The 17,069-nt window shown below is 40.9% G+C and overlaps 1 protein-coding gene across 1 annotated transcript; it reads right to left on the reverse strand.

The window, feature by feature from the left end:
• Nucleotides 1–966: 966 nt before the first annotated feature.
• Nucleotides 967–14,446, reverse strand: SLC35F2 (solute carrier family 35, member F2; the record flags this gene model as incomplete). Its single annotated transcript, XM_010013858.1, has 7 exons — nt 967–1,292; nt 5,123–5,277; nt 5,933–5,985; nt 6,757–6,913; nt 8,535–8,694; nt 13,601–13,724; nt 14,267–14,446. Coding segments are annotated over 7 exons (1,048 nt in total), but the record flags the coding sequence as incomplete, so codon positions are not given.
• Nucleotides 14,447–17,069: the final 2,623 nt, after the last annotated feature.

Raw genomic sequence — 17,069 nt, forward strand, 5'->3', positions numbered from 1 at the left:
AAATGTTAAAACTACAGCCTCGTATTTTTTTAATCATTTACTGTAAATATTAAGAGGGAGAAGAAAGCTGCCAATGAATTTACTGGAAGCATTTAACCTTTTGGAGATGATGTCACTATTGCTGCAATGAGGATTGGCTAATACATTTTTTGGGGGGGGGGTTTGTTTGGTTTTTTTTTTTTTAAGGAAATGCCAGTTTTATTCAAATCTTTCTGCAGGAATGTGTCCCATTTCAGGGAGAAATTGTCCCATTTCAGGGAGACATTCACTAGGAAGTGAGCTTCAGTTTAAACCCTTTTGCTGTCTCATCCAGAAAAAAACCAACATTCAGTTCTTACTGAACAGAGCAAGGGCCTGACTCGGTCTCCTCCACCTAGTGGGAATGCACCAAACAACAGGCCACTGAGAGAAAAGGGATTACAAAAACACACATTCAAACTCTCCTTACTAGCAAAATTCAAAACAAAATACTCGTAGCAGCCCCAGCTGCTACAGGGAGTGCAGAAACATGGAGATAAACATCTGGTGGAATGTAAGAAGCAAGGCCTTCAGTGGAGGAATGAAGTCCATCAGCACATGGAAGGTGTACTTATGTAATACAGCTTGCAGAACTAGATCCAGTGAGAAGCTGAGTGGCTTTTACAAGATGCTGTTCGAGGATACCTGGCACTGACGGGTGGGAACCATGAAGCCCTCAGAGAGCATCTTGCAGATTTAGGTCCCTAATGCAATATAAAATATATTTGCTCCATTTAGTGACCTGGGAGCTTGCTTTGGCTTAGTTTTTTCCCCTAAGCATTTGCTGTTAAGTTAATAACAGTCTCTCACTTTGCAGAGGCTCCACATAAACACTACTCTGACTACTTCTGAGGGCCAGATCTGCTACAAGGGTAAATCAGTACAGTTTCACTGATTGAGGATCTGGCCTTAAAAGTCTATTCAGTGCATTAAAACCAGTGCAGCATGACATATGCCCTGGCAGTAGAACAATTCTCCAGATTAAAATTTGAGGGATATTTGGCAGTAAAAAGAAAAAAACCAAAAAGGCTCTGTTTAGGAACGCTGCCACTTCTTTACCCAGTGCTGACCACCACAGCTTCTCCACTTGAGAACTGTACGGTTACGGCTGGGGTTTCACTGTCATTCTCATCGAGCTTCAGCGCAGCGTTGTCCAAACCAGTGCTGCTGGGCTGTGGCAAGGCAGTGGGTTCTGCTGTCTCAGTTGGAGTGGAGCAATACATGATGAAGCCCACCATGATGATAATGAAGGACAGGATATAAAGACCTGAAAACTAGCAGAGGAAAGAAAGCAACACATTAAATCTTGTCTGATGTAAATAATGTCAATGCTGCCTTGCTTTAAGAATGTGAAAGCTACCCTTCCTTTTAAAATTATTTAAATGAGGATTATTGCCATGATCTGAATCAGAATTCAACACATCCACTCACCGACAGTCCCAAGCTGCTGGCTGCTTTTTTCCACATCTCATCCTCAGCACTGTTGGACAGTGAGTTTCCTTAGGTCTACATACTGAAGGATACTGAAGGACAGTTGTTTACACATGTGAATACTGAAACATTGTACCCCATGAGAATTCTGTTTCAGCACAGCCAAATAGTTCAGGTCCTGACAAGAGATGAATCTCTCCATCCTACTGCAAGTCACCAGAGCAGCTCATTCTTTGCACAGCCCTCAACCATCTGCAGGGCTAGATAAATGTTATTACTGGGCTAAAACCAGTTTGCTTTCTACACCCAGAAAGTTCTTGAAGAGAGGGAGACTGGGTCTCCTTTTACAAGTTTGGCACTTGTGCTCTGTTAAAAGTGTTGTTAGGCAAGAATATGAACTGCTGAGGCATTTGACTCACTGTCATTCACTTGCCTGTTAGAAGTCCAACAACTGCCAAGATTCATTCACCTTGACAGAAAATTAATGCTTACTTCATAACACCAGATTCAATAATACAAAGTGTTCAAGTTATCCACAGCCAGGAACACTTTTTCAGCAGATTTGTTAAAATCCTCCATATTGCCTTTGCCAAATCATACTGATTAAACAGCAGGATGAAGGACCTAACGCATCCTACATCCCACTGTCAATATTCCCTAACCTCCTTAGCTTCCTTCGACATGCTTGAAAAACACGTTTTAATTTACCAAGCAGCAGAGCTGGATGAAATGAATGGCAGGACCTGGACAGTGGACTCTGATCCAAAAAAGACTGAAGCATAGACAGTTGAGGCATTGCAATTCCTAGCTGGCAGTCACTTGGCTCAAAAACCCTTGGACAGCACCATGCAAAAGGAAACACAGTGGTGGCCTTGTGATAAGTGTCCTCTCTCCCTACCTTGTTGGCCGTTTGCCTGGAGGAGCTTGGACTCTGCACAGGAGGAAGCACCAAGATCTGAAGATGTCCTGACGGAGGCATCAGCAGTGTCCATTGTCCTACCCCTAACTGACCCGTTCCCATCAAATGTGCAGAGCTTGGGTCTGCATCAAGGCAAGACAACTTCTCCGGAGTGCAACCTAAGGCCATGAGTGAACCTGTGCTTGTAGCCAAGGACATGTGGCTGGCAGGCAAGACTGGGCAGTCACAGTAACTGCCAGACCCCGTCTCGCAGTGCACACAGGCAGTAGGTGTCTCTGAACCTGCTCAGAATTAATTCTTCAATGAGTGGATGCACTGCCACCAAGCCAGGGCATCAAACCTATTGCAGCACAGCTGTGATTCCAGGCATGCCTATGTTTGCAGTTACTGATACAGATAAACCATACTGCTGGTGCTGGGTTTGTTTGGGGTTTTGGAGGGAAGGGAGCTTGGGGTGGGTTTGGGGGTGATTTGTTTGGTTTTGGGTTTGGGTTTCCGGGTTTTTTCCTCTCAAATATTGCAGCAACTTCATTGCTTCAGACCCTGATTTGACTTGTACCTGTGCAATCTATATCCCCATACTCACTATCAAGCCTAACCACCACTTTAAACGTTACCGGAGGACTATAGCTCCACCTAGTGTCTGTGTTTGCAGAATGCTCCCTTCCATAGCAGTTCCATTTGGAAACCTTTTTTAAGATCTCTTGAGAGATTACAGGTATCTATAGAATGAGCTCATTAGGAAGAAGCACAGCAAAGATCCATTACGGAGTAAAAGAGAAAAAACAGAGCTTATCAAAACAGGTATGCAAAATTCACTTTTCACCTTCAGCAGACATGGTGGAGGCTATAAAGTTGAGTGCATCAGCAAAACACCATGCACAAGTCAAAACCTCATTAATTTCTGGGCCCAGCCTCTGCCATAGCTGCTGCATGTTTGTCCTCCTTCTGCTTCAGAGCAGGCTCAGAACACAGCAATCCAGAGCTCTCCAGGCCTTGCATCACTCTGCAGCCCAGCCAAGCCTTCAGTGGCTTGCTATGAAATACCATCTGGTAATACGGAACACAGCAATTTCTTGCATTTTTTTTTGTAGATACCTGTGTCCTGGGTGTTTTTTAATCCAGGAAATGTTCTGCTTGGTTTCTTTACCCCATTGATAAAGAAACTATACAGTTAACTTGGCAGTAAGATTTTCCTACTGCTAAGAGTTACGTTAAAAGCGGTGTCAAAATTAGGCTCTCTCGGTTCTTGGTTCCTAAGCTATCTCAGATCACAGAATCAACTAGGTTGGAAAAGATCTTCAAGATCATCAAGTCCAACCATTACCCCAGGACTGCCAAAGCCACCACTAAACCATATCACTAAAGGCCTCCTCTGATTACTAAACATGCGGCATTACTGTTGCTTCAAGGGAAGCTCATGTTTTGATGAAATACCCAAAATTCTCTCCTAATACAACCCCAATGCCTCCTCTAATTCGTTTTTCCTTTTTGCTACCACAATACCCTGCAGATAGTAATTATGAGATGATCTGCTTCCTGAAAAACCTCTCCCTAAAATAAGCTAAAGATCATGAAGAATAAAAGTTTATAATATCCCTTCCATGGCTCTTGCTTACTTCTTCCTCTTTACTACTATGAACATAAATTTATAATCACTTCTTAAGTTATCTGGGTGCCATAATACATGTTTGGAAGGGACTTAGAAAGTATTTTTTTAGTTGTTAGGATGTAAGTATAGTTTGCTTTCTATGTACATTTTTAATGAGTAGCTTTGTAGCAAATGTTGGAACTCAAAACAGGGAGGAAAGCTGAGCTAAGAGACTCTTGAAAAGGAAAACCTAGACCCTACCATTACCAGTCCTCTGCGCTGTAAAATAAATTGGCCTTCATTTTCAGAAACAAATCTGACCTAAGAGCTTCTGGCTCTCCATAACGCTGAAGAGAAAGCAGCCACATGGAATAACACAAATTAAGCTCTTAAGCAAATTTCACAAGCTTCTCACTAAGCCCTTCCAGTCACCGAGCAACTGACTCAATTACTCCAATTGCTGTAACAAGCTAGGTTCCCACAGATGACTCTGGATGGAAAGCGCAAGGTGGAATTAAATCTTTTTAGCACTGTCATTTCGCTTGAATAGACACTACCAAAAATATGCTAGAGCACAGTAAAAGTAACTGCCTTCTGGAGAGTGTACAGAGATAATACATTTATCTGCTTTTTTTTTTATCCCAGTTCCTTCAGTCTCTCCTTGGCAGTAGCACTGAGAGAGCTTGATTCTTATTCCAAGATACTGGTAATGAACAGATTAAATTTCTAAAAGAAAACATTAATTTCTGGAAATGATGCCAAACTGCTCCTCTCTCAGACACCAAATGCCTTTCAGGACAGGGAGCTTCAAACCCTCTCTTGGGACACTTGGAGAGATGAATCAAATCTAAGGTACAGTTCCACATAGGGCTTACAGCAAGAACTCTACCAGTTGAACACATCAGGAAATTATTTACTATTAACTCTAATGTATTCCACCAAGTATGAGGTTGTTTGAAAATCAGTATCTGCCTAATGATGCAATGCTATGTAATTAAAGAGGTACAACTCCTCTGACTGACATCTGCCAGTGATGAATGACATGAGCTGTAGAAGTGTAAAAGTGCAAACAACTGTTCAGGGCTTTTAAGAGCATTATGCTTTATTTGTAATTTTGCAGTAAAAAGTAACTGAAATTATAGTCAAAGAATGCAGGTACTTACCTTATAACAAAAGAGGAAAAGCCCAAAGATCAGACTGTAGAGATCTGCTGTCAGAATACCCAGGTTGACCGAGGTTGCGCTGGTAACTTTAATCACTACGGGCATGAAGCTGTACAGCCCAAACAAGCACAGAGCAAAGGCTGTGAACAGCAATGCTGCAAAACAAGACGACAATTGACTCCTAAGGCAGAGAATAATGATTTTAAAGAACACCAATATTCTTCAGATGCTTTAAAACCATGCATTTTCATCTGTTAGGATAAGGTCTTCTAAAATATATGGGAATGTATATTTAAGAAAAACACAGAATAAATGCTTTTCCAAGACTACCATATATTGCAAAAAATAACTGTATCTATACAAGAAAGTTCTTATTCTTTCCTAGTTAATGTAATAACTGACTGAAGAAATTTAGAGGTGTATTTCTTAATAACGTACAGTTATGTTGAGATCAAAATGTGTCACAAAATCCATTTTTCCAGCATTTCATTTAGGAAAGACAACAGAAAAATGTTCTTGTGATGTTCCAACACCAAATACATGTCTGTAATTGAACAGGTTTCTTTTTTACTTATTTCAATTTATTTTAAGAAATTATTTCATGTTGTACGTAAAATGCAAAACCTGAGCTCAAAAGTTTTCGTGTTCAAGCCTGCAAACCTGATCTCTGCCAAGCTGCAAAGTTTGCAGAAATTAAATTTGTGACAGTAAGAATGCTGCTTAAAATCCAGAAAAAAAATTAAAACCCCAGCACTTGAAGTCTAAATGATTGCAGTTTTCCAGTGCACAACATTTTTGTCACACACATACCAATTTTCCAGTTCCACTGAATTCTCATTATCTCCCTATGTTCCACAATGGCTCTAGAGTTAGAGAAAAGATATAATACAGTAAAAATGAAAAAAAGATATCATATACAATTAATAAGACACATTTTGATTTACAATTCCTTAATTTTTTGTTTGAAGTCTTATTGAATGGCACTAACTCCAAAATTTAACAAGCATGAAAAAGACTTTAAAGTGCCTGAAAGTCAAGAGCACTTTTATTTATTTCTTATGCCTTCTTTCCAGGCTTTTTCATCCTTCAGAGATTCCGTTTTACTTGATATACTATTGAAGGAAATTATTAACTCTAATGATGAGAAATGAGGAACACAGAATTCATTAGAGAGACTTAAGTGAATGTGGTCTGTTACTCCAACGTGGTTATTTGTAAGAGTATATATGGTTTCATTTTAAACTGAAGCTTAACATGAAAGACCTTCTACTAATGATTATTTCCTAAACTTTTCCACAGAGAAAATCCATTAAGAATTTCATTCCTGTGAACAGTCCTCAGCATACTGAGTGTCACCATGAAGATCAACGAAATCAAAATACAGACAAGCATCATATGTGTTCAACTGCAGGATTTCAGCTTTAGAATTGCTGTAATAAGAGCAGTGCAAATAAAAAGGATATAAAACAGATGCTGATCAGCAACAAATACAAAATTCAAGCAGAAGAACTGCCATATAGGCCAAATAAAGACATAACAAAGAATTAATTTAATAACATCATCATTTCACGGTAGACAAGCAATCAACTGTAGAATAGTCTTAATTAGTTTTAAAATAAATATTAGATCCTTACAGCTGTAGACCGCTGATAACAGTCCCAAACAAGCCCACCATTCCTAGAAACTCCACTCTGCTCAGATTTTTCACAATGTATTCCTCACTCACATTAGAAATGGCATACAAAGAAGCACCAAGAAGCACTAAGACATCTCCAATCACCACGTCACTACCTGTACAGAAATATTAATCCACAATAAGGGTAATGCTGCAAAAACTGTTTAACTTTGCTTAAAGAAGACAAGCAAATTTATCTCTAACATCTCCATCTTCCTAGTGCTTTCCAGCATAAGGGGAAAGGAAACAGCTCCTGTGTGCGGGTGAACGGGTTGGTGTCTTAATACAGACTGCTACCTGCTCACCTCACCCTGCATAGTTTGGAATGAGCTACACCTGGCATTTACATCTCATCCTACCAAATCACTGCTGTATAGTCTGGTCCAATTCTACTTCTGCTGACCTAAGGCACTCTAGAGAGCAGAAAAAATTCCCGGTTAGAGATGCTCTTCACCTTTCTGAATACTGCCCCCACTTTTGCAGTAAGGCCTGCTTCAAGCCTTGCTAAAATCAGTCTATTGATCTCAGCAAGACCTGGACTCAGCTTCAGGTTTATGACAGGCCCTAAGTGGGCACTGCAGATGGGTGGTATTGTGTGTCCTGCTGTGATTTACTTATACTGTGCAAATGGGACTCCTTGTGATACAATCACTTGTCAAGTAAATGCTGTTATACATCAGCTAAATGGCAAGAGGATCACTGTTGTTTAAATCCTTGAATTGATTTAAAATTTCCTTTCTTGAGCCAGTTGGCAATCACTAAGAAAACACGTCTGAAATGTGAGGTTAAGTAAGGATACCCAGGTCAGCGAATAAAGCACAACTGTTTTAAAGCATTAGGGAAAGATCAGGACTGAGATACTTGTATCACATAGCATTAAAGCTAAACCTCAATTTGTCTTAATGTCTTACCTACAGTAAGGCACAAAGGCCCCTAAATAACACCAAACAGGCTTATCTCTATGTTGCCTGACTAAGACAATGCCCTGAAATTTACCTTATACCCTCTGGCTCTCAAAATTCAAAATTCTTATTTGAAATAAGATCACTATGATATGGGTTGATTTAGGCATCTGTCATGAAGAAGCCAAGACCTGCCCTTATCTGCACCCAGCTGGATCCTGGTCCCCAGAGCCCTCACAGAAGTCGCAGGAATCCCAGTCCACGTTCCCTCTTGCTCTCCCGTATTAAGCCCCTGCTCTCCAAGCAGTAACCTGTGAGCCTTGGGGATACGTGGACCACTTCTGTTGGGTCTGCTAAAGGTAACTCAGAGAAGTCAGCTGTTGTTGAGTAACTTCTTATTTGCTATTTGTGCTCATAGAAAATTGCACATCAGAAGCCTGGCTGCCAGCAGGCTGATTCCATGTAAGCAAGCCAAAGTTTGAAGGGAGAGGCAGCATCTTTTACTACACCATCTCACACGATTAGTAAAAGTGAACAAGCTCTCAAGACTGAGGCCCTTCACCATGCTGTTTGATGAAAAGCAACAAAATTAAAGCTTAACACAAGTGTTTCTCTTTTAAGAGATAATCCAAACCTACAAGCAAAGAAATTCCACAGCTCCCTATAAAACCAGCAGCTCCTTAGCCACTATCTTCTTGGACAAGAAATACAAATAGCTGTGTCTTCTCCTCTTCTGCATTCTTCCCACTCCCCCTGTATTTGCTCCTCTTTAACAAGTTAGCCCACCACAGGAACCATCTCTTAGCTTTTCCCCCCACAATAAAGGGCTCCTTACCTTCGCTGTCCTGCCTCCCTGCCAAAATGTCTGCACCCACCATTGTTCCTACACCCAGCAAACAGACAGCAACAGCAAGAAAATGGATCAGCCTGTATCTTGCACGAAGAACGAACCATGACAAAGCCATCAGCACAGGAATCCCAAAACAGTCCAGCAGCTGTGTGTACAGAGAAACAGTTTGAATTAAAAACCCACCCCAAATCTCAATTGCACTATCCTGAAAGGAAATGTACAGGATTTTACTTTTTATCACTATCAGATCTTAATGAAAGCAAAGCAACCCAATGGATTCGCTTAAAAGAGCGGGCAGACCCACATTTTGCCGTTAGAAGCATTTTACAAGTGAAAGGAGACCTGGGGCAGGGGATCCATCCAATCCTGGTAGGAAGGCATTGATCTAGAAACTCGCCTAATGATGCATCTAAACAATCTTTGCCGCTTCACAAATGAATGTTCGGATGTTGTTCTGAAAACACATTGCTCCCTATGACAGCAACACAAGGAGGTGGTTCACCAACATTTCCTTTGCTACCCAGCAGCTTTTGTCTCCACATCTGTAATTAGAATTTCAGGCTCCATGAGTACAAAGTAAAAATCTGGAGGTACTGAAACATCATGTAATCTCTTTTTACATTGAAGTGACTAGGACAAGAATTTGACCTGGCAGTTTTAGTTTTAACTTTTTCCCCCTCAAATGGATTCTACCAAAAGGAAAAAAAAAGGTACATGTGCTGGATGCCATGTGCAAAATCAGTAGAAGGAAGATAGGAAGAGAAGAACAGAACAGCTTTCCTAAAGTCACCTTCCCAATCTTCCGGCTTCCCACAAAAGCACGTAAAAGCCACCAATGCGTTTTCATTACTGCGTCAGAGCTGACTCTCAGTTAGTTAGCAGCAGGTAACCCACCCTAGTTCACCCACACCCCACCAGCAGAGACTCACAAAGCAACTGGAGTTTTGAAGCACTTCAGATGTGTCTGCAGACACTGAGCAGACTGAACACCTAATGGTTCAAGGATGTCTGCATTTCATGAAAAGCAGTGACACTGACTTCTCTTTCCTCTATTTCATATTCCCTCTCTGTATGTTTCTAAATCCCTACATGCCTTTGCCTTGCTGTTAGACCCACCCATCTTCTACCCAATCTCCTTTATCACAGAAAATATCAAGAGTTAGCAGTGTAGTTAATACAGAAAACTATGCTGCAGTGTAAGATAAGCAAAATGTTCTAGAATAACCAAGTAATACCAAGAACGTTAAGCCAATTATATTTGGTTTAATACTTGACAAAGTAAGACTTTGCTTCTGAATTTGTCTGGAGGCTAAAAAAGGTGTATTTTCTGACCTTCATCAGTAGAGTACTGTGAAACTATAGAAGGGAACAGTTTACAGCAGATTCATAGAATCAGATAGGTTGAAAAAGATGATTAAGTCCAACCATTACCCCAGGAGTCCGAGGACATACAGTCAGCCTTCCAAAGGCTGCTCACAAATTACTCTCAAATGTCAGCCCTTAAAACTTGTCCTCTTGAAGTCCCTACAAAGTATTAGGTCCAGGTCAATAGGACTGGGGCATAATCATTACAAGAGCCCTTAGTCCTTAATGTTCATTGCCAACCTCTGCCTGCCTAAGTGCACCACTGCAGTAATTTTCTATGCTTGCTTCCATTAGTTCAGCCATTGTTCCCAAGGGTTTTAACCAAACTCCTAAGACTTTCATGGTACGTCCGGTTTTATTTGTTCCTAACTACACATATTAAAGTCTTACAAGTATAGCATTAAAGGGAGTTATTACAGATTAAATCCTAACAGTGCCTCTAATCCTTCCATCTATTTGCTTTCACTCCTTAGATTGCCTCCAGCTTGTCCTGGAGGACAAAAGCACTTGCCTAAGCTGTATTATGAGACATTACAACCACACAAGTCCTAATATGCATTATCATATACAATACAACTTTGCTCTACTGAAAAAATCCCATGCTCAGAGTTTCTACTTAGTCACGGGCCTTTTTCTCTATCTTACTTTAGCCTAGGCTCAAGAAAACATTTTAACATTTCCTCCAAATTTGACTGTTTTGACAAACAGAAATATTACAGACATTAGTAAGCAAAATCTTTACCCCTCTGGTAGTAGACATCTCTTCTACTAATAAGTAAGCTTTTACTTCCCCATTAATTGAGATGTCACTACGTAGCTTTGCAACCTCCAAGCATTTTTTCAACCCACAGAGTGGAAGAAAAACCCTTTAAAAAATTTGTTAATTAGGATGTAAGGGAGTAGAACATAGTGAACAAGAAGCTCTTTCACTAATGCTGGATGGGGAATTGCTGCATCCAGACCAATAACATATTGTGCAGCTACAGCATCCTGGTTAGAGGACTTGCAGCCAACACACAGAGGCACCAAATGATGAAGAATATGCCCTGGTAATCTGTTCCAGGTGGCAATTATACTCAATTACACACAGAAGAAATCTGATTTCCAACTACTGGATCTTGCCTTCTCTTCATCTACTATGTTACAGAGCTCTTCTGTACAGGATCAGGATCAAAGAGGTGCAGAGGAGATGTAATATCGCAATGAATTATATCAATGGAACCATTTAAAAGAATAAAATTTATTTATTCAGGTTTTATGACATTTACAAAAGTACTGTGGCACTGATTACTACTGCCAGTAGAGCCACAGCAAACCCATCTTATTCAACTCTACTCTCTATTTTTACACGGGAAAAGACAGATAACTTGCTGATTTAATTTACAAATGTTTTGACCCAAGCCCGGCTTTGGCCATACTGTTTATAGGAGATTTTAAAGGTAGGGTGAGAAAATTATTAAAAGATGCTTTAATAAATGCTTACTAAATTATCATAGACTGTCAGAGGTCATCAGTTTGCTTATAATTGCCAGCTCCAGACAGCTTTCGTGAGGAAGAAAGCTCAATAGCTCATCCTGCTCTCCTCCCCACAAGGCTCCCTTGGGGCAGCCTCCAGCTGAGCCCCAGGAGTTCATCCTGCATTTTCGCCTGCTGAGGTTAACACTCCCATCCTAATGTTATCTCCTTAAAAATCTCCCAACCCCTTCCGTGTAATGCTAGTATTTGACAACTAAAGGAAAATCAGTTCTGCTTTTGTATGCATGCAAGAGAAAATACATGGAAGTTCCTTGCTGAGCTGAGAAAACTTACGTTTTGAAGATAAGTTTCACAGGGCTGAGCTGAAGCTCTAGCCAGCCAGTGTTTTAACAGTGACTACCCTGTATCCAGGAAGATGCCATATACTCCTGCATTGCTTTATGCTCCCTGGTCATCCGCTCACAGCCAGTGCTGCAGACAGGCCATCAGGCTAGATGCTCTGAATGACCGGTTCTGACACAGCTGCAGAACTGCTTGCTTACTGACAGACAGCAAATGCCTAGACCAAATCACAGGCTTTTTTCTGTCCTGTATCTCATTTCTACCAGTGGTGAGAAACTGGTGATTTCAGAGAATATGCAAGAAACCTTACAGCAACAGGCAGTTATAACAAATTCCATTACTAAACTGACACAAAGCAGCATCAGTCTGAAGGTTACCACATGGGAAAAAGGTTCGTCAAATGCTTAAGTTTGGCAACTGGACTGGACAACCTACTCACTCTAGTCTTTCATAATTTCTATGAAAGAAATCATGGGAATAGCTTTACTACTTCTGGGAACTTGGATCAAAGTCCTGGCTTTTTCAGCTGTAAAGTATATGATCAGACAGTGTTTCAATTATCAGCTTAACTTGATCTTGAGACTGAAATGTGTCACTCTTAAAACTTTGATTTCTTTGATTTCTTATTTGTAAGGAAATTAAAGGCCTAATGAGTTATAACGTGTAAGTATGAAGTGGAAATGTGACAATAATAATTCAACAGGCACTATTAATGGTCTTCAGTAGTGCAAAAAAGTTACTGCAGTTCTCTAAAAGCAGCCCAGAGCACAGGAATTTATTGCTTTACAGGTAGTTCTTTTAAATATTAACCCTGTTACTTTGACTGCAAAACACTGACACCTAAACACTCCTTTCCAACTAACAGCCAATTCTACACAGTACAATTTTATTCAGGTGAGTGGGGCCATGCCCCCAGCCACAGATCTGCCATCAGCAAGAGCAGGCATAGCCTGGCACAACCCCAGGCACACTCCTCCCTTGCTCCAACAGCAGCTGTGGAGCCATACAGTGAGCTAATTTGGGCCTGACACAGCTCACCAATAGTCCAGCAAAAGACAGGGTTTGCTCTGACTTTGCTCAGTGCCCCGAGACAGTTTGCTCACAGGATTTGGCCCTCAGCTCAGGAGCATGCTGTTGGAGGCAGGAGGAAGGCACTAACTCTTCCAGCAGTTTATGTCTGTGTAGGGTGACAAAAGAACCCCAGCCTTAGCCCTCCTGCTTGTAAAGCTTTTTCATAATACAAGATCTATCCCAGTACAGTGACACAGCACCAAGCACTGGAGCGGCAGAAGATGTCTACTGTTACTTCAGGAGCCTGGCACACTTACCTCCCCTTCCATCTCTTCCAAAGAGAGGCCTGAAGTGCCACGTCCAAAAGCCAAAGGGCTGTCCCTTAGTGCATGGTCAGCAACACCAGCCAACTACTAGTATGTCCTCATGTGTGGAGTTACATCTCACAAAGCCTCCCACAGCTTCTAGGACCAGGCAAGAGATCTCCCTTACTCTCATCATCAAGAGCCTGTGCTGAGAGAGTCCTACCAGGTCATAAATCTTTATTTTGCGTCAGGAGAAAAACCTGAGTGGCTGTCAGCAAACTCTTGCTGCTGCAAGAGTTAGAAGTGCTTTCTATCAGAATAATTAGAGTCCAACTCTAGAGCTGGCACTGGATAATACCAGTCAATTTTCTCTGCTTCCTGGAAACCCTATTCATGATGCAGCATGCTCTTCCCTGTACTGCACAGAGAAAACAGATATTGGAAAGTTTTTCAGGCTTAAACAGCTTTCATGTCTGTCCTATGAATCTGATTTCAGAAACCAGTCCAAGACTGTATAAAAGCTACTGTTCAAAAAGAGAGATCAGTTCTTACCTGTACACTTGTGAGGGTTGTGTATTGGTAGGCTTTTACAACCATGTAATTGGCTTCAACATCAGCCAGTACCAAAATAATATACTTCCACCACCTCTGTTTCAGAATTTGCCAAAGACTGTCACTGTCTGTTTAGAAAAAAACAGTAATCAGTATGTGTTTCTTTCCAACCAAATGTTTTGCAGGAATCTTGCTTTTTAGAAGCATAGATACTACAGAGACGCTCAATTTTGCTTTCCTCTGCTTGAAAGAGATACAGTAAATGCAGCCAGGGATGAGACAATGCAAATGCTGAAAAGCACGAAATTCTTCCACATGATGAAAAAACCCACAAGAGTAGACATGATTAAAGAGTAAATTAATAAGAATAGGAGGAATATTAAATAGCCTCTGGTAAAGAAGCTTGTTACGACAAAGACTATTTTCCTTAATATCACACAGCACTCGAAACCAAAGAACACATAATTTTAAACAGATACGAAGTGAAATAAAAATTAAATGCACATTTAACCTGTGAAATTCATTTCCATGTGTTATTACAAAGTAGGAATTTCAGAAGGAACTTTAAAAAACTAGGATGAGTATTGAGTTATTTTCAAAATCTGTAAGGAAAATGTAGAAGAGGAAAAAAAAACAAATTATGAACCAGAATCTCGCATATTTTACATACCAGTCCTAAATGCCAGCATTGTTGTATAAACTAACAGAAGCAAAGAATAGTTGATAAAACTTTGAAACATTGGAGTATTCACTTGGTATTGTTCTGCTAGGTACTGGCTTGTTACAGCAGTCCCACAGATAAACAAGGAGAGCATCTGGCCCAGAATTACTGTTTTCAAAATATACCTGTGAATATAAAAGACAACACAGTAAGATTAGAATTAGACATTCAAGTTGTTTAAAAAAAAGAAAAAAAAGCATTTGCTAGTTTTACAGGGAAAATGCCTTTTTTTAGATAGATATTCCCCACCAATGTTGTTCTGATTTACCAATAAGCAGAGTTTTGTCCACACAGAGTATCTAGTCTAACCTCAGGACAGCCATGTAAGAAATGAGGCCAGTTAAAACCAAGAGTGATGGATACCACAAAAATTTGCAAGAATCTTCAAGCAGCTCCTCTGGGCAGGCTTAAACCAATGGCAGAATCTATTCTCATCAAGAGAGGTTTTGATACACACAGCCTGCATTGAATCCTTTGTTCTCCACTGAATCTCATTCTGACATTGGTCAACAGAAATCTTTAAGATTAGGCACAACTGCCTTCAGGCCCTTCCAAGACATGAGCCTTTGAGAGTGAGCTGAGACCCTAAGCTGAGCAGTGCTATAGAAATACAAAGGTATTAACCATAGAATCATAGCACAGCCCAGGTTGGAAGGACCCTGAACGATCATCTGGTCCAACCTTTCACGGGAAAGGGAGATTATCTAGCACCCTGTCCAGTCACATCTGGAAAACCCTCAGCAATGGGGACTCCACCCCACCCCTGGGGAGGTTGTTCCCGAGACCGATTTCTCTCACTGCAAAAAAAAAAAATTTCTTATAGTAAGAATTCTTATCATTAATACTAATTGTGGATTTTTTCTGCTATATGCCATCACGTTCTGCTGTAATCGAGAATGGAGTTAAGAACACATTTTGGTCAAAGATCATGTTAGCAAACACAACTCATTTTAAATCCAATCCTTTCAGAAGGAAAGCTCATGCTCTTTTCGTAGCAATTCTTCACCTAAGAGAAAGTGAACTATTCCAGATGCTGCTAGACAAACATAGAGCACTACGTACCTATTGGCTTGCTGCTTTTCCAGCCAGAAGAGCTAGGCAGATTCGTATCACCCCAGTCTCTGCCTACATACTCACGATATACAGTGACAGAGGCTCAGTGCTGTGCTGTCTGTACAGATCTGTGAAGTTCACATCTAATCTGTTTACTCTGAAAACTACTGATGAGAATTCAGCTGTCTGCACAGCTGACCCATTTGCTCCTACTCAAAGTAATTGAGTAAGGGAAGAAAGCAGTAACACTGGCTGTATTACGAAAGTGGTTGACTTTAACGTAGTTAAGTACAAGCTCACCCAGCTATGCTGTGCAATCTGGCTGCCAAGCAACTAGTAGAAGGATGTGTTCAGGGGTGCTAAAGCCAACTACAAGCATACAGTCAAGCCCTCCCTTTGGAAGGGAGACATATTCCTTGCACGGATTCTAATTCAGCTGCATGAACCTTGTTTTTAATTCTGCCTGACTCGAAAGCACTTCTGACTAAAGATGCTGCCAGGCACATTTTTCTCTTCAAGCCCATTTTGATGAGACAGCAGATCTCTGCAAAGTTCAGCCATGCTGCACTTCCAAGAGATTCGACCCCCGTGTTGCTACAGGTTGCTTTGCCAATCCCAGCAACAGCGCGCATCCCCATTAGAGTATTATTAATACTCTATCATATAGAGTAATATATCATGTAAGCTATAATATATATATAATATATCATGTAAGCTACCTCACTTCTGTTACTTTGTATTTTTTATTCTGGTCAAAGATTTGATTGTGCTACCTCTTCTCTAAAGCAGGCACAGATAATAGTTACAGCTCACCCTATGCCAGCCCTGTGAACTCAAGCTTATCTACCAGAAGACCCACTGAAATTTTAAGGAAGAAATAATGTGGTGAACAATGCATGAAAAATGTGGCTTCAGGCATTTTAAAAAATGCATATATACTCTTTATTATTCAAGTAAAGAGTTTCCTGCTCCAAACCAGCAGAAAATCTTTCTTCCTTACCCTCAGTGCAGGAGGCACAGAGCAAGCCTTTTGCAATTAGTAAATTAGCACCTCATGCTTGGACTAGCTGGGACGAGGGTGTGGACATGGGGATCAAACCTGAGTAGAGTTGTGACTGTGCAAAACTACTGCAGTTTTACTGGAGCAGAGCTTCTAAGCCTGCGTATTCCACAGGATGAATTGCACTCATCAACACGTTACCAGGAGAGGTCAAAGCTGCCTTGGCTGGCAGAAGCTCTGCTCTCCCAGATGCAAACTCCTCTTCACCCACCTCCCAGGAAGTGCCAGAGAGATGGGCAGAAGCACAGACAATGCTACCCGCAAGCATCTGGCTTGTTTAACATAGATTTCTGTGAGGCAAGGCTCCTCCAGGAGATGGTATGTAAAGGGTAGACAGAGTATCATTTATTAAAAACAAGAAAGACCTGGCTGCCCTCTTGCAGTGGAATAATTCCACAAAGTTGATCCTCAGCTTTTCTAACAACTTAAGTTTTTCCAGTTTAAAGTACCTATGGAGTTCTCTTGTTGCGTTTTTGCATATGTGAAGAGGTGCAGGTCCAGAATCCACAGAACTGTTCGATTAGTGGTTACTGCACCAGCAAACATTGCTCTTTAGTTAATGTATGTCTTGACAGTCCTGCAACTTTTACTTCCACCGTACCAAAGGCAAGCAGTCTCCATACTACCTCTTTCCC

This window comes from Nestor notabilis, unplaced genomic scaffold, assembly GCF_000696875.1.
Source record: "Nestor notabilis isolate BGI_N333 unplaced genomic scaffold, ASM69687v1 scaffold15564, whole genome shotgun sequence".
Taxonomy (NCBI): Eukaryota; Metazoa; Chordata; class Aves; order Psittaciformes; family Psittacidae; genus Nestor; species Nestor notabilis.